Source organism: Lissotriton vulgaris, chromosome 1_1, assembly GCF_964263255.1.
Source record: "Lissotriton vulgaris chromosome 1_1, aLisVul1.2, whole genome shotgun sequence".
NCBI classification, from domain to species: Eukaryota; Metazoa; Chordata; class Amphibia; order Caudata; family Salamandridae; genus Lissotriton; species Lissotriton vulgaris.
The window spans coordinates 599,907,522-599,926,532 of NC_141685.1; the positions used below are offsets into that span (position 1 = coordinate 599,907,522).

The following is a 19,011-nucleotide window of genomic DNA, read 5'->3' on the forward strand; positions in this document are numbered from 1 at the left end:
CCTGGAACTGCATCTGTGCAACTGTTTTATTCACCAGCTCCTTGATTGGATGTGCACAAAACCTAGCAGTGGGGCCCAAACTAACAAAGACTTATTAACCATCTAACCCCTTACTTATTTAGGGTGTCATGGGGGGGGGGGGGGAATGGGGATATGGACAATTATAAACCAAGAAGTGTGCTTCAAGGTACTATATTTGAGTCTTTCTTGGCTGGAGCAATTGGGGTAATCTCGAAGGAAATTGGCCTAGCTGAAAAGCGCCTTTCTTTGGATTTATGTGAGCACTTTAGTATTTCCCCTTCAGCTAATTTGCTACCAGTTGCAGTGGACTGCGGATGCTGTGGCACAAGGCTATCTGCTGTTTGGAGTTGTTTTAAATGATTTATTACTTTGCACATTGGCAAAAGGAAGACCCTTTTTAAAAAAGAAATATACAGTCTAAGCGTGCTTGCAATGCAAAAACAAATGTGTAACCAGAACGTCCAGAAAGATCAGTTGATGGAAACATCAATTCCAAATGGGTCAGCTACTTGAGCAAATTAAAGGTCAATGTTGAGGCCTGTGTTACTCCCTTGATTGAGAAGGTGAAGAACCTACAAACTGCAGTCCAAGAACTTATCAGTACAAGAAATGAGGGGAAAACGATTAGCACTAGTTACCTTGGACGGCTCTACATTGATACCATCTGCAAGGTCCATCATTGATAACTCTCCTGTATGCTGTAATGACAGGTCTTCTAAAGTTTTGAAGATCCAGAATTCGGGGGAGGGTGAGGGAGGGGGGGTTGGCCTCAGTGGAGAACCAAGGATCAGCATGCTTTCCTTGAACATGGACTTGCAGCTGGCGGATCAGCCGCGCTTAAATCTCCCTCCTCACTACTGTCCATATGTGTTTATTCTGGCTAATGTACCACCCTTGTCTCCAACCGCTGTCGAATCGACCTTCCAAATTAAAAACAAGGTCTGCAATTGTTTATCCCAAAACTCACATTTTCATATTGCAGAATTTAATGATACTTTGTTATGAGGGTAGGGTGGATAGGCTCTTCAACCAAGGAACTGGAGGGGGACTGTTTCGCTTTAAACTGCAGGCACGAGAGTCTAGCTCATCATCTAATTTTTTTTTAATAATCGAGAAAGCCATATCCCCAGTTGTATTAACAATGTACAGTTGGTGTTTTTTATTTTCCGCTTTTTTTTACAAATCCTCTAAGTCCAAATTGGAGTTTGAGTAGCAGCAGAACCTGCCATTCACAGGGACAACTGACGCCCGACCATCTGTTTGCCAACAGATTTCCCCTCTAATCGGATTTAGAGGCCACTGATTGACAGTCAATTGTCACTACTCTGGCTAGGGGTGAAATAAAAACTTTTAAGGCTTATAAGGATCCTTCAGAATTATCATCCCTGGGTCTGGCCTGCTGTAGAGACCCTTTGATTCATCTCGACTGCTGGAATATTGCTGGCTACTGTACTAAGTTGCAGGACCAGGATTGTATTAATTACATATCCAATTTTGATATAATAATAATGTAATAAACCTGGTCCCTGGAGGATATTGCATGGGGTAGCTGGTAGCTGTGATTTGTATTGCAGTTTTTTTTAAGGCTGTTCTAATTGTTTGTACCAGTCAATTTTATGGGTTATTCTTGCAAATAACTTTAATTTCTTTCTCATTAATTTTTGCAACCCAGTCTATGACCTAGGAGGCCAGATGGATACTTTATTTTGATGGTATTAGTGTTAAAATCCAGATCAGTTAGTTTGTCTAATTAATTTCATGTCATCACAGGGTATGATTTTCACGCCAAGCCGGGTACTAGCATAACTTTGCATAATCCCTTTGTTGTCAGGGTTAATATATTGCATTCCCAGGTTACCGACCGTAGGTGCTGGAAATTACTGCACGCCCTATCTAACTTCGTGTTACATAAAACAGCTGCAATTGTGGGGGATCTGTTTAAACAGAACTCTACCTTTAGAGGGTGGGACCAGGACACAACTATTGATTGTGTTGTCATCTCTAAGAACCTGAACCTGTACGGTCACTCTGTGGTGGGCGGGGGGCAATTGAAAAAGGTCATAGTGACTATAACTCTATTGGGTTGGTGCTTAGCCTACCGATTAGTACACGACCAACTAAGCCATTGGGAGTGACAGACCTTGGCCTAAAGGATAACGTGCTTAGGATAATTTGGAGGGTAGCCCATATTGCCACAATGTTGTCTACACTGGTTGTGTCAAATCTTGGCATAATTGTTGAATGTCTAATACTAATTAACCCATTGCCATCCGATATTCTACTAGCTTTGGAGGAACTGAACAATTCTACTGGTAATCGTATCACAGGCCGCTATAGGTCCGCGAGAAGCTCTCATTTAAGGTGGTTTGATCATTTGAGCAGAGCTGAAAATGGAAGATTGTATATTGCTCTTATTAGTGGCCTAGGAATCAGCAGCTGATTGCAGAGGCAGGGCTAAATTATAGACAAGCTATTAAAAACAGGAAACAGCAAATTAAGGAACGAATATGGGGGAGTAGAGTTAAAATATGCAAAGACAACGACACAGGGTTTCTGAGCATTGTGAAGGGAAGGAACACCACCCCCATTGTGACAGAGAGATTAAGGTCTAATATTAGTCCAGATAGATGGCTTGATCGCTATCCGGGCGGATTTACTTTTGTGGGGAAAACAGTCTGGAAATTGATCCGGATGATGCCCGCAGTTTCCCGTGGAAATTAAATCTGATGTTGAAGATGTCATTGCTGCTATCAATGCCATCTTAAAAGGCGTCAGGTCTCGATGAGGTTCCCATGGACTTCTACAAGGTATGCATCCTGTTATGGCCACCTATAATTACTCACACTTTAAATGCAGCATTGTCCCATAAAATCCCTTCCTCGTATTTATAAATTATCTGCATTCCTTTTTAGTCACACAGGGGAAGGATTTGCTAAAAGTGAAATCTACCTATGTCCAGCCCGGCTTAATGACGATTGTGCGATCTTGCTTTCTCACACACCTAATGGCCTTTGTGACCATTTGTAATGTTCATGGATGGTTTAGATCTTGATGCTAACACCGCAAAGACCACTATATGGTATGTGGGAAGAAGCATTTTAGAACCAGACCTATCTCAATTAAGGGCCAAAATATTATATGGGTCAGTGAGTTTTCCTATCTAGGGATAACCTCCGAATTTTATGGCAGTTGGCTACCCTGTACCTCTAACCGATGTTTTAGTTTCAAATCACTCGGTTGGGGCCCTGTTTGGGCTGGCATCAAAAGTTGGCAGTAAGCTGGATTTGCCTCTGCTAAAAGTTTAAAAACGTAAATGTTTACCAGTCTTGACTTATGGGGCTGCAATTTGGGGATATTGGGACTTACGAGACTAGAACAAGAACCGTTTTTGCAGGATGTGTTTGGTATGTCTGCCATTCCTCTCATTTTCTATTGCATGCGATTTCTGCAGTTTGTAACGGGTTATCTCAGTATACTGATGAGATACATAATGCTACCATTATAACATCTTCATGGTGATATTTGGTAGAGGTGGCGTGTGTTCCTTCAAAGCTAGAAATCTCCCTTATGTGAGGAAATGGTGGCTTTCATAGAGTTTAATTCCATCCTCAGGAACCGTCTAAGTTGTGATGATTTCTCGATGTTCACTGTGATACACAATCTGAACAATGTTTGCGTCACCTCTTTTACACTGGCACTGTCAGAACGAGCTTGCGCTAACCATCAAGTCATCTAGGTAATGATAGGCATATATTACTTGTCGGCTCAAGGGCTCTCCAACCACTGTTAAGCAATTGGTAAAGTTTCTTGATGATGATGTTATTCCAAAATAGCAGAACTCTGAATTGACATAAATGCCCCTGTCACAATACAGAGGAATGTCCAATGAGTACTGTGCATTGGCATAGAGAGGTAAGCATCCTTTAAGGCTACTGATTCCATGTAGCCCCTCTCTTCTAGCATTGGGAGCACTTATTGTAGTGTTGCTATTTTAACTTTTTGTGTATTTACAAACTTGTTCAAGAATGTTAAATCCATAATGAGGGAGATCGGCTTTGGCGTTAGAAAACACACAGAGTAGACCCATTGGTTTCAATCATTTCAAACTCTCTCTATAGCTCGTTAGAAGTTCCCTTAATTCTTGTAGCAGAACCAGAATGTGATTTGGTTTTGTAAGTTAATATTTTGATTGTATATTGGGAGGGGTCTATTCTACTTGTATATGGTATGTGTTTTATGAGATTTAGTTTCCATTTAACAAAGGGTTTTTTGTTCATTTTACCAAGAAAGCTCTTTCTATAATATTTGTTAAGGGCATGGCTGCCCCAGCAACGGGGCATCCCAGTGCTGACTTGTCAAATATAGCGGAGGGTCAAAGAGAATTTTAATGATTGGAGAAAAGCCAGGTCTTCACCATCCTTCTAAATGTCCAGTGATCAGGGGTGCTGCAGATAGAAAGAACTAAGGCGTTCCAGAGGGCAGGTGCCAGTGCCTTGAATGAGCGACCACACGCTCGGGCCCTCCGTATCTGCGGTAATCAGGCCAAATACAGATCTGCTGAGCGCAAAGCGTGGGTTGTTGCATACAGGGAGCAGATATTGCTCAAGATCCCCGGGCAAATGCCCAACAAGACCTTGTGGATAATACACAGTGCTTTGAAGTGTACTCTCTATTCCATGGGTAACCATTGTAACCGGCAGAGCAGACTGGAAACATGGCAATGTTTAGGAAGAGAGAACAATGCACGGGCAGCAGCGTTCTCTAGAAGTTGAAGCCTTTTGATCACAGATTTGTTGGATCCTAGAATTACAATAGTCCAATCTAGCCAAAATGGTGGACTGGATGATCAACTGCCGGGTTTGAGAATCGAAGAGACCTAGGGGTGGCTTTAAGCCACACAGCAGTCCAAAACATGTACCTGCCACAGATTTATGAACACAAAAGAAGCTGCTCCCAATGAAATGACCGAAGGTACTCTAAATCTTGACTTTGAGTGCTGGCGTCTCACAAAAAGTGAAGGACTGGCCTCACACACCGCCAGGTGTCATGCTTCATCATCAGCAGTCCTCGCCCTCTAAAAACTCGGTTTGGTAGAGGGCGGGCCTTCACCTGCAGATAGGGAGGCACTTCTAAAACTAAGTGGGAGCCTGTGACAAGTGAGTGGAGTTTTAAAAACCATTAGTTACCAAATTATATTTAATAGAGGTAGCTATATGGTGTTAAAATAATGTGGGCGGTGAGCATGGGGATATTATTGTCCCCTCACCATAGTGATTGTGGTCAACATGTGTCTGCCAATAGAGTCCGCGGCATTCATCAGGATCAAGAGAGGGGTCCGATTTTACAAAGGTTGTGGTGAGAAAATACCACTTAGTGGGATGACCCTTGTCAAACTCCACTGGAGAAAGGACTCTCATCAAGCCTGTAAAAATAGATCTAGAGACAAATGTATGCAAGAATACCACCAGGATAACAATCAGGATGTTCGCAGACGAAAATTCAAGTGTTAAAGGAATGTAATTTAATTAACGCCGCCAACAGGCGATCATTAGGATGTAGAGGGCGAGACGTGACCTATTCAGTCTGCTTCCGTTAACTTGACGCAAGCAGACTGATTAGGTCACTGGGTGGACTAGTGTGACTGCTTTACGGAAGCAAACTGAATAGGTCACGTCTCTCCCGCTACAACACTTAGGTTAAGTGGATGCCCACTGATTCCAACTCCTTGGCGTCAGTTCCTTGCTCTTCCTCCTGTGCCTCTTTTCTTTCCTCACCAACATCCCAGATAAAAAAGGAAACTTACTGTGCCTGCACATTGGCATATTGTGCCAGCAATGCTAGTCCTATACTTTTAAAATCCTTTTTTGGAATATTTTGCAAGCCTCATATTCTTCAGACTTAGGCGGTTTTGGAGGGAATAAGTTGAACACTGGGATCGTCTTTCAGTGCAATTTCCAAAGGTACCTTTGAAATGACTGAAAGGGACTTTTCATTCCCATCTCACCCTCCTGCAAACTTAGCTCAGGAAATATAGAAAAGTCTTTACTACACATTTTCCGACCCCATGTAGTCAGAGCTCAACTGAAAACACCTGTCGCCTTTGCTTTTCAATATGTATTTCAAGACGTCACTGTTCGGCATCTATACTTTGCTCTTGACTCCATGTTCGAATACCATTGAAATAGTCTTGCTCTTCTCCTCTGCTCAGTGCATATCCAAAATATATATCGGACAGTATCAAATATATGCTACATACTAATAATATGTTTTTAAGTTACGTAAACTAGTTTTTATTTTATATGAATAGTTGCATAGGTCAAAGAATGTCACTGATTATACTAACGGATTAATCTGAATTCTAGATTAGTATAATCTTTAAAAAATGTGGAATGTGTAAATTCTTGAAAGTATGAATTTTCATAATGTACACAGAATGTAGATAAAAAATAATTACAATAGGATGTTTAATTTTGAGTAATACTGTTAACTTCATTTGTATTTTTCTGTATATTTTCCAGATGATTTTTTAGTAAACAAACACCTGAAGAAGTTTGTGCTTCGAAATGAATAGAGTAAATTGATCTTTCCAGAATAAAATAATTCTTTAATCATGGATATGTGTATGTTACCTTACTAGCGGAACAAATTCTCTTAGAAAGATTTTTTTTTAATTCTTTGTTCCATAAACTATAGAAAGAAATATCCAAACATCACATAGAGTAACCATAATCAAAGAGAAATGAACAATTCTTTAGGGTATTTACTCAAGTGCACTGTCTGGTGGAATAAACGTAATTCCTCCTACTACATGGACTTACAGGAAAATATCAATTTCATAGCCTGTTTCACTGAGAGCAATGAAGAGAATTGATAATGGATGCAGGGCTTACAGTAAGTGGGAGGTACATAAGGCTTTGGCCACAGAAGTCTTAGCATTTGCACATTCATATTATGAAGCAATGTTCAAAAGTGGGTGCTTTACCCTCCGACAGATGGTTTGATATAAAACTGCCATGTAGATTATTGTAATGAACCATTAGCAGTATTGAAAAGGCAGACTGTGAACTGCTTCTGGGGTTTGTGAGATATTGGAAGAAGGATGGACAATTGTATCCCCTAAGATTATAACTCTATACTGAATATTTTTTGTGTGATAGCAAAATGTATGAATTAAACTTAACATAGTAGAAAACTTCTGTATTTAGATCTGCAAATGAAGAATTTCTATGATAAAATATTGATAGTCAAACAAATTACATGGATTTTAGGCTGCCATTTGCACAAAAGGTAGTTACAAAAGTTATATTTAAGGCAGCCATTTGGAGAGGAAGTGAAGTTAAAAATTAGCAAGCCGGGAGGTTATATTTGGTGCAAAGTATTAAACCTGACAGACACTACTGCCATGATTGCACTGTGACTCAAATTAGGTTTCGAACTCTGGAATTAACTGCTGAGTCAATTTCTATTGTGTTTTTATTGTGCTAATGCATTCATGCTGGTATTTCATTGAGCTCAATGATGGTGCCCTTTTCAATGTGCAGGGATGCAAGGAAAATACGATTACAGAATCCTGACCATATGGGTTGCCGAAAAGGTGGCGAGAGAGTTCTAGGAGACAGATATTAGACATATGATCTAGTGGTATGGGAGTAGCATGTTGGAAAAGTGATCAGGAGCACTGCCTTGCAAGGCATTATGTGCAAGGCAGAGAGATTTGAAATTGATTCTTCTGCATGAACATAAGCCAGTGGAGCAACATCAGAGCAGGTGCGAACGAGCAGTTAATTTTTAAGCAGATAATCAATTGGGAGCACATTTTATACACTCTCCGGATCTTATTAGTTGATTTGGAGGAACATCATAATGGATTCCACAGAAACAATAGGTGTGAGAAGATGCCATTTCAAGGACTAGCAGACTACGGTTTGTTGACAGTAGCAGAAGGATACTGCGTACACAAAGAAGATGGTGAAACATGCGTTTTCAATTTTTTTATTGTGAGATGAATGACAGTTCAGATGCAAACAAAAACCCTGGGTAAAGAACTACATTATACACTGTTGAAAATGAATCAAACCGGATTGGGTAGGAATATGTGGCCTACTAGCACGATTGTATTTTGTTTCGTAGAGGCCACTGACAATTGTTTATCCATTCATCTGTGCACTGGTAAGAGGGAGTCAAAGATAGCTTGTTTATTTGCCCAATCCTTCAGTATTTTGGCTTGGGTATAGGTTTTGTTTGGGTACAGGTGGTAGCCAATGTTGCAATTACTGAGGAGGATTGAGAGATTGCCACGTAGGCACTGAAGAGGTTGAAAATCAAGAAGAATCCTGAGACACCTTTTGTGATATTGTAGAAGAGAACTATTTTCACTTAGAAATAACTAGCTGCATAGTGTCGATATCATGGTCTACTGCAATAAAGGTGACCAACATGTCAATCCATTTAACTCACACTACCGGTTCTGGTCTAGTGTAGTTTTTATCTCATCTCCAAAGTTCTTTAAGGAGCAAGTGGTTCCCATGCAAAGCCTGAAATCCAACTGGGAAGCACTAAGGAGGTTGATGGGTTTTAAGCGGGTAGGAGCCTAAGAATTGACCACTGTATGAAGGTAGGCTAGTGGCTTGCCTGTAGAATGCCATGCAGTTTGCCTTAATTCATCCCTAGCTTAATCATCTGGGATTAATGTATTTACATAAATGCTTCACACAGTTTTTTCCCTCCCCAAAGTAAACGCTCTCAAACATTTTGCCTCACCACCAGGAAGTACTGAGAACTACTCTTGTAAACCACCCTAATTTCCTAAGCCTACCTCTACATACATTTTGTGGAATGATTTATGTACCTGCACTTTGTATTTGAATACAAGGAACTCTAGTAGCTCAGTGTCCCAGTGTACTATAAAAAAATGTAAATACGATCATTATTACATAGTCTGAACATTTCAGCATTGGAAATATCCGATAGTGATGGAGAGGTCTAAGACTAGTGAATATCCTGGTACCTTCATATAAAGTGACTGGAATCAAACTTACTTGAAGATTCAGTTAAAAAATAGTCACTAGGGACCTGTTAAGGAGCGGCGGCATGAGTGAGGTTAAACTGTAGTGTGGTCATTTTGGTAGTGAAGAAAGAGGTCGGTGCGGAAACTGTATCACTTGAGGTGCTGTGGAGGAGCCCAAATCATTTCTAGGATTACAAAAATAACAGAATAGTACTGAAGGATTGGCTATTCCAGTGATTGGGAATTGTTCTATTTAAATAGATAGGGCCATGCTGCTCAATGTCTTTCAGAGAAGAAGAATTTCTGCACACTCAACTGGGAATTTTACTTTACTTAATTCCAGAAAGAGATATCTTGAACAAAGGTAACCTGATAAGAATCTTTATACACAGGCTTTCAAGATTAACACATTAGCAAAGAAAGTGAACCAAACCTTTAAAAAAAGCGCCATTATTTTTATTCTGTAAACAATTCAAACTCAACCTATGATGTGAACATTAATAGACTAGGCAAAGACATCTGCTGACAAGTTCGCAAATTTTTGTATACGCAAGTGCCAGAGAGGCATCACAGAAATGCCACTTTAAATGTCTTTAAGGTACAATACATATATTAGTTTGTCAACTAGTGCAAACTAAACAGATTAAGAGACTTAAGAAAATCTGCATTAGACACAACAGCTCAGGTCGTGCCTACAAATGTTTAATGGATCGATCGGCAACTACCTGAAATTATCCTTGAAATACTGGCTCATCATTATAATATTAGTATTTATCAAATGTGATGTGCTCCAAACGGAAGAGTGACTTCACTGTGGAATCATCACAAGTTCAAACAGTTTGCAAACGATGGCTGTAAGGATGAAACAGCTGTTTCTTGATAAATAGATTTGTCAAAGGAATGTCGAATCCAACTTAATTCTGGATGTTTATGTTACTGATGTACCATTTAAAATGAGAACCAAACACACCTTTTAAAGTTAAACGATTACGTTTGTCCTGTACAGTGCCCCTTCCAACAGATACTGTGGCATGACAGTTGATTGTGGGAGTATAGAAACGAGGAAACCAGCATCTGTGTGGGGTTTTTCTAATTATGAACAGAAAATTCAAAGAAATTACTTAAATGTTTTATGGTGCAAGATTACATCATTCTTAAGAATACCAATTTTCCTTAAGTGTTTTCACGGTTGAGGATAGCAGTAAACCCTGGAATTCATTATCCTTTACATTACCAGAAGCTTTATGTTTATAAGGCAAAATCAGATTAGTAAACAGTTTTAGCATAAACCGCAAGTCTCGGCAAAAGTATGAATAAACATGCTAATCCTATTTAGAAATATAACCTACAGAGGAAGAACTGTCTTGATATTTTACAAAATGCAGAGGAAAATCCACAACAAAGCAGATTCTGATCAACAATACTCACTGTGTACCTAGATTATGTTTATGTGGCAAAAGACAACATTCTGTTAAACTAAATATGCTTACCTTGGCCAAGGACCACAAAATCTTTCTTGAATTCCATTAATGTCACATGCAAGGTTGGATACTCAATTATGGTCTTATTTTTCAGGTTTTCAAGTAGGCTTTTTCCAGAATCCAGTTCATAATATCTTCATAATATATGAGGAAAAAAACACGTTTAGGTCACAAATAATTGCATTTCTGTTTTTTTTTGTAAACAGGGTATTTTTGAAAATGGTAAGAAATTGCAGGAAAAATAGAGGGCACCATCCACACGTACTTTTGCTAACCATTTCCGGACACTCATGTGTAACCACATCCATCTGCTGCACGTTTCAGAACTCGCATACACATTTCTTGCAAAGAAATGCTTGAAAAATATGATGAATGTCGGAGTGTACAAGATTTGAATAAAACAGTTTCATCTATTACTGAAAACAGAAACAACGAAGTCAATGAATTCGCATTATTTTATGTTAGTCAATCCAGGTTTTTCCTGGTGTCACAGGGCAGAGGCATGTTGTTCGTACTACAAACAGGATAACAGACCTCACAGAGTATTTGCAAGGCTCGAGTAATAAAAATGCACCTACCCCTTTCATTAGGCACCTGGAGTTCTCATTTCTTATATGAATAGATTTTATTTCGGTCTGGGAGAAGTTTTAATTATTCCAGAAAAATCAGAGTGAGCAGTAATTTAGTGTTTTTGTTTTGCCACAACTATGCCCGTTCACAAAATTGAGTAATTTGGCACAAGAATCTTACAGCAGGCACACAGGAACAGCAAACTTAGCGACCGCAAGTGGCTATTGCTGTTTGTGTTCTGTTGCATTTAGCGCCATTTTCATAGCACACTCTGCAACTTCGGGTCCATTCTGGACATGCGGGTGCATGTTAAGCTAAAGAAATAAAACCAAAAGCTGGGATATTCTCCTCGTATCATCTTGCCTGCTATAGAGTTGTGCAACTACGGTACAGAAAATTACACGAGTTACACCACTCAGCCACAGGAGAAAAAGAAACAAGACACCTAAAAGTGTAAGCGGGGAAGCAGCACCCCGATGATAACAGAAAATGTTGACCAACACTAACCGCATGTTCAGTCCAACCTAAATGGCGTTTCTTTCCTTTATTTGTCCCCGCGTTAGAGCTGTGGGGTTTATGGGTGCTGCAAGAGTATTTTACTATTCTAACACCAGTTCTAGAATATTTGGATAAAGTGCAAATTTCAACAAAATAATCCAGGAGGTGTATTTTTTATTCATGCTTTCGGTCAAATAGAAAATTCCAAGAAAGTGGTCCCCTGAGGTTGCCAGAGAAAGTAAAAAAATAGAAAATGCCACCGAATATAAACAGTGTGGTGGGGGGTGGGGGCAAAATCCTTACTTTTAAATTAGCAGTAAGTGGCTGCAAATCTCGGCAGTTCCACTATTTCCTCTGTTTTCGAATCCGAATGGAATGTAAATGAAATGACTTGCAGAACAATAACTCCTCATTCCTTCTATGGAGGAATCCATGGAACAAGAGTACTTGTACTGTCCAGCATTGGCTGAGGTCAGACAGTATAATTACCACAATGGTAATTACAATACATTAAATACACTGACCAGTCCCTGGCAGTGCTAGGATCTGTGTGGCAAGTGCCTGCTATGGTACTAGGACTACCCTTAATGTCAGGCACAGTATAATGTCTTCCATGTTGGGGAAGTTGTTTTAAAGCGCACTGTGAGTGGTCCAGATAATCTATTTATCTTCTTACAGTTAACATTATTTTAAATACACTGCCTGACCGCTCACAGTGCTCTAAAAGCAACGGCTCAATTGCACTCTGCTGGTAGAAAAGAAAGAGTTCCTAAATTCTATGTTAGGAAAGAAGGCTACGATTGTGCATTTTTCTTTCTTCATTTCGGCAGCCAACAAAACTGTAACACCATTTTACCATGATGGACTACATATACCATGAGCCCATACATAAAAATCATTAGTTCCACATTCAATCAGGCAGTAAGAAATCCAATAGAACAAACTTCAAGAAACAGCATTTGCTCTTTCTTTGCTGCTCAGCAGCCAGGCACATTGTTAGATATCGGTTAGGTGGAATTGCTGGCTTACACTCACTATACTGTTTAATGTGATTCACTCTCAGCTTATGGTGTGCTCATTTTTTCCCCATTTTTTGCGGCCTTTTCACCCCAAGCATCCTATGGCTGTAAGGGGCGGTCCAACGTGCCCCGATGACTAGAGAGCACTATGTCCAGCCCAAATCTGGTGGTGGCGTGTCATCCGGCTAGTGTACATTCCTATCAGTGGTCGGGACACAGACTGAGCATTAGCACTCCACACCACTAGGGGGTAATGGAGGGGAGCGAGACAATGCGTTTTCCCTTCATCTTCTTGTACCAGGCAGTAGACAGCCAAAGTTAAAAGTGCTGACAGTGGTCCTGAGCTGTCGGGCATTAGCATCCTGGTTTTATTTTTTAATTTGTAATTAGCCCTAATTGAAGAAACCAGGAGTAGCTGCCAAGCCTTTATTTGCACAGGATGAGTCTGCAACCCTTTAAGAGGGTTTAGGAGTATTTTCTTGCACTGTGGACCCCAATATTGTGGGATGGTTCAGGGATTCTTGAGGAGTATGAAAGTAGCACTAAATGCATGGATGCAGGGACCAAACGTCCAAGGCTAGACAACAGGACCCCAGCGGGTCCATCTGACAAGAATTTGGATATGTTGTAAGCAGAAAACACATACCACCACTGTTCTTCTGAGTAAACTCCAGCTGATGAAGTAGTACAACATGTTGGCATCAGCTTACACAACAATCTCGTCCCTTGATAGGAGGACTCTCAGATAAAGAAAAAAAATCCCCACCAAAAGTGGGAGGAAGGCAGGGTTTATTCCTTCATGGGTATCAGCAAATACCCAGAGATGCATGGGTCGTACAAACAATAGACCTAGAGAACTTCCATTCAGCTTTGCAGGCCAAGACCGCTTTTCTTTTCAGGGGCAGACGGAGGCTTTTCTCACTCAGGAGGTACAGGGACTACTATGGAAAGGGGCCATAGTGTGTACTGCCCTTCATCCAGGAGGCTTCATGAGCAATCTCTTTTTAATCCTCTGAAAGGACAGGGCCCATCGTCCGGTTATCAAGCTGTAGGAACTCAACTAAGGGTTTGTATACTTTAATCTTATCCTCCACATTGGAAATTTCCTCACTTCCTACTGAAGTCACAGACTTAAGGATGCTTTAACTCAATGAGAGACAGGGTGCAGAACTGTGATTTCCCGCCCTTTTCAATGATCACAAGGTTGTCTGCACACACAGGCTTTTTTCAAGTGACTGTTATTGAGGTCCCAAGTTCGGTTTCCCATTCTTCTGCAACTTTCTTGCGATTCACCAATCCTTGTTCCCCTGTATCCAATATTCGGAAGGATATCAGAGCCACTGGTACCAATTAGTGATAGTGGGATTTCTACACTGCAAGGTGCGGAGTATTACAGCAGCCACTGGGAAATCCTGGGACTTTCATTCCAAGCCTCAGACTATATTAAGAAGGCTTAATCAGAAACCACTGTTAAGAGATAAGGTTCGTCCAGGAGGCCCAATAGGTGGTTGCAACAGAACTGTGAACCCGTGGGGACCGAGGTGATTAATATTTTGAATTTCCTTTCCGAAATTTTGGAATATGAGGAGCTGATAGAATGAGGTCGGATCATCTGGAGCCCGCCATCTATTGGTTTTCATTAGGAATCCATTAGGACCAGTATCTTCTCCAACACTGCAAGATGGATACAGTGGATCATGGGGGAATCGGGATTGAGGTCTCCATTTTGGGGCCCATTTTGCATAATGGGCATAGTGTTTTCTCTGGGAGGCCATGTAGAAGATATTAAGAATGCAGTAGACTGGTCCATGGAATCAACTTAAAAAGTTTTTTTTCAAGCTAATCGTGGGAGTGGCTTCTTTGGTTGTCAGTAAGCTTTGTTTATTCATAAACCTGAAGACTAGTCCTGTCAGAGAATTAAACATTTCCAAGTTAACCTTAAGAAAAGTAGCAATTCTATGGAGGACAAGCTTCGGTCAATCCCACCCTCATAAACTAGTCATGAAACAACATTGGGTAGAGTTATGTTTATTAATATCTGGTGACAAAATACATGCATACATTAATGGCAAAACTCATCATTTATAGGAGATGTATATGAATAACCACGTTGTCATTCAAGTGTGGCATAGTAATATAAAAACTTAAAAACTCTCCTTGTCTGAACAGACACAGAACAAAAACATGATTTCCATTGAGGATACAAATTTGTTCTGAGGGTAACTCAAATGCAGGAAGAAAGAGCTCAGTTTCTTTAAGATTGTTATATTGGATTTGTTGCTGTTTGATTTGGATCTATAAATGATGGACTGATTGGATTTATAGTCCATCGTGTTAACATGACATTGTAATTTTCCTGGTTGCCTACTACATAAATAAAGAAAGATAATTGCCTTTGTGTCCTCAATTAAATTGAAAATGTCCTTCATATTAGCCAGGAAGTAGAGTAATATAAATCACCTGAGATATATAGATAGTAAGTATCCAATACTGATCCGGTTGTGATTGGCACAGTTTGTCCTACAAAAGCTTCCCTTGTGCAGAAGGGCCAGGAGCCTGGGACTGAACAGAATATCTGGTATGAAATCCTGTCTCTCAACCATTTGTGGAAGCGTCAATTAAGGTTTTGCTTACTTTTTGGTGTAATGCTGTTTGGTGTCAGAGTGCATTCCTAAAAGGACTCCTGGAGGTTAACTGGAAGAGAGGATCCAGGAGTGGCCAATGCCGTGTAGTACACCTCTGCTTCTTCCCATTCCACTAGGTTTTAATGGATGCATAAGAGTGCCGGCACAGCACTATGCACAAGATAGGAAGCTCCTCCACGGTTTCCTCTTTTGCAAAGGCATGCCTCTCACCAATGTAGCATGTGAATTTTCTTTCTCTGGAGACAGTATAGCTGGGGACATCCTCATCAGCTTAGTTGAGTCATAGCGCCAAGATGCTCCTTAGAGTGATAGTGCGCTATACAAATCTTGTATCATCATCAACCCTCCTAATCTGCTAGACCAAAGAGGAGGCATGCTTGCCCTCTCCTAACACCCAGAGAAGGAGGCAAGCTTGACCTCTCCAAGAAGAAGCAGCATCACATACATAGAGACTGACTCCCTTCCAAGGGGTAACAGCAGTCTGGCATATCACCCACCAGGTGGGGAACAATTCTCTATGAACAACTGCAACAATCGGCCTAGTGCCGGGAAGTGTTTGACCTTCAAAGGGCTCAAAATGTTCCTGTGACACAGGGTCACACACATTCTTCACACACACCAAGAAGATGCTAGGAGACCATGTCCTGATGATAGTTCAGAGAGTGCAAGCATACACAGACTTGTTACTACCCAAACACTGATTATGCTGACAAATGGTTTACTTTGCCGCACAGCCTTCCAAATAAATTGATAAAAGCCATGGGTTTTAATACCTCAGGATCTGACACAGCAGAGGGGGGGAGCATTAGTTACCTGCATTAGCAAATGAAAATGCTGTAGGTTACCATGAAGAAAATGGGCTAGGAGTCCAGAGCTCATTTAGCACTGAAAGGAGCTATGTGCCCCCAGCCCATGGAGACTGTCCCTACACATATGGCCAGTAAAGCCCATCACTAAAGATTTTTTAACTTCTGTGAGGTCAGCAAAACCAGTAGGCACTGAAGCAGATTAAGCAAAATTAGGTAGGATCATGCAATCCTCATTTCCCTTGCCCTAAATGTACCCAGTTGTTTTTCTGAGCTGAACAATATTACAATTACATTCTATTTTGGAGGACATTACTGGTCGACCTAAGCAAGTCCTGGATGGATATTTTAGGACGAGAAAAAAACCTGCACATATATGCCGGCACTCCATTATCAGTACAACCTATTCTCCAGTATCTATGGGGTAACCTACGCATCTAACAAACAACTATGAAATGCATCTGGATACGCACAATAACTAAACAATAGATGGAGAGGATAAAGACTGGAAGAGCTCTGCCCCATCATCAGCCTTACCTTTTAAACTATAGATAAAAGTCCAAATCAAAAAAGTTTGCTCACAAGAGCCTTGCATGGGTTGAACTAAACGGACTGCCATTATTACATGAAACGGGAGCTAAGCCAACCAAAACTGCATTTAAGAATCTAAACTTCTCAAGTGATAAAAAAAAAATAGTACATAAGCACTGAGTAACGGTTAGAAAAACAGACTTTTAAGAAGACTCGTAGCCTTTACACACAAAAACAAAACAAGAGTATACATCTATAATACATAGGAGTCATCAATCCTTGCGTAAAGTCTTAAATTTCTTTTTTACAGCCTAACTGTGATGTCTCTGATCACCTGTAATAATGAAATGTCGCACTTTATCAACGGGACTAGGTGTAACAGTTGATGCCGGCTGCCAGCAGACAAGGCAAAAGGTAGGTCACAAAGCATAATAACGTAGTTAAAACAAGTTAAAAAGGGACAGTTATTTAGAGCAACATGTTTATTTGCACACTAAATCTAATTCTAGAAAAAAAATGCTTTGTTGCTATATATTCTGAGCTGATTGAAATATCTTTTTGCAATAATTTACTTGCTGCTTTTGTTGCGTTTGATTTTGCGCTACAGATTTTGCTTTTATTCATGTCTGCAACCATGCTATATCTTTCATATGAAAAAGGATGACAGTAAAGATTTAAGCACTCTGGTGAAGGCTAATAATGTGCTCATGTATTGTAAGGAATAAATAACATCTGCTGTTCTTTAAAAGGATATGACAAGCCATCTCGGAGTTCCAGGATCTCAAACTATCCAGCCCTTTAGCTTCGTGGTCACAGAACACCTTGTGACTTCCACTATATCCTTTTAATGTGCCCGGAGGCGAGCTTATTCCATACATTTTGTTCTTAAATGTTCACTAGATGGACACAGATTGTTTTATATGTTCTGTTTCTTGCAAGTTTATATCATCTTCAAATGTCTGCCCCAGATTTCTATGGCTTTTTGAGATAATGCGCTTAACCGAGGTAATGGGGGGAGGTGGACAAGGCTGCATACTTTAAAAATACTTTGGGCGGGCTGGGACAGCTGGTTCGTGAGAGCAAAACCACAACACCAGTGGATACCCTGAGGAGGTTAGCTAATCAATAACTGAAACTACATTGCTATGCCGCACCGTATTGTTACAATTATAGTACTTAAGTGATTAGAAAAAATGTTTTGCTCCAATTGGTATTAATAATTATCCTGTCTACAATACCTATTTTTTTAAGTAGAAACTACATTTCTAAGCTTGTATTGAAATAATAGCTGTTTTAATATTACATTTTCTCGATAATGACTTCAACCTTAGACTGTTAACACGTTTTTACCAGGGAGGCTAAACAAACCACAAGCAAGTTTCTTTTCTGCAGAGCATCGACATCAAAAATCGAGTTGGCTGTGCGCAAAGGCGACTTTTGAGAGTAAAACATGATTATCGCCATTAAAAGTCAAAAGCTTTGATATTTAAAAGTAAACATTCAAAAACACATGCAAGTACAAAATCAAAATATTCACATTTATTTTCAATGCTTAAAAAGAGTTAATATACCAACAGAAGTAGAATTTTGAAAAGCGGAAATGGTGATAGTAATGTTGAGTAAAGCGCAAAAGGCAATAAGTCCTGGTTTAAACAATGAAGACCATAGTGCACATTTCACATTCATTAGCTATTAAATAACTGAATTACTGAGTAGCCCAGCCTTCTCTGCATCTAATATTATCAAGGCCATTCTTAGATTGGGGTATGGGCGATAAAACATGAATGCCACTGGGAAAGGAATAGAGCAGGGGTAAAAAAAAAAAAAAAATACAAACGTACATGAGGGAGATGGCCATGCTGCTCATTACACCACTCTAGCCCAAAAGAAAGAAAAGCAGAGCCGCCAAAAAAGATACAAACACATCAACATTAGGCAGGGAAATCACAACACTACAAACATTGGCACAAATAATGCATTGGTGATTTCTGTGCAGTTAAATATCTGAGACCCTGTTTTTAGTGTGCTAACTAAAGCCTAAAAACACATAGGAGGGGCGAGGAGGAAGTACGGAGAGGGTTATACTTGTAAAGTAGTCCTTAGTCAGTACAAAGCAAGGACTGGAGTGCAGAAGGATACATCCGAACAGTCAATAGCTGAAAGAGACAGCCACGGTTAAAAGAAGTGGAACCAAATGTATATTCACACCAATAGGTCCATTTGACAACTGTGCTGTCAAGACCTATAAAGATCTAGGGGGAAATGGGCAGATTATGCTGTGCGATTTTCATTTAAAGAGGGAAAGTGCCATTTGACCAAGTATTAGTGCGCGACTTGTCAACCTGCTGATCTTGATGAAGACGCTAATGATCTTATTAGTGCTTTCAGGGTTAACTTTTTCACTCCTAAAAGAGGCCTCTCATAATCTGCTGA

General features: G+C 40.1%; 1 protein-coding gene across 3 annotated transcripts in view; it reads right to left on the reverse strand.

Annotated features, from left to right (window-relative positions):
* The window catches only part of ZNHIT6 (zinc finger HIT-type containing 6), a 211,851-nt gene that overhangs the window by 16,008 nt on the left and 176,832 nt on the right, over positions 1-19,011 (reverse strand). For all 3 annotated transcript variants that reach the window (XM_086954090.1, XM_086954092.1, XM_086954094.1), the window contains one exon: positions 10,519-10,643. In XM_086954090.1, coding sequence (XP_086810216.1) covers positions 10,519-10,643 — 125 coding nt within the window. The remainder of the gene's footprint in view (positions 1-10,518; positions 10,644-19,011) is intronic.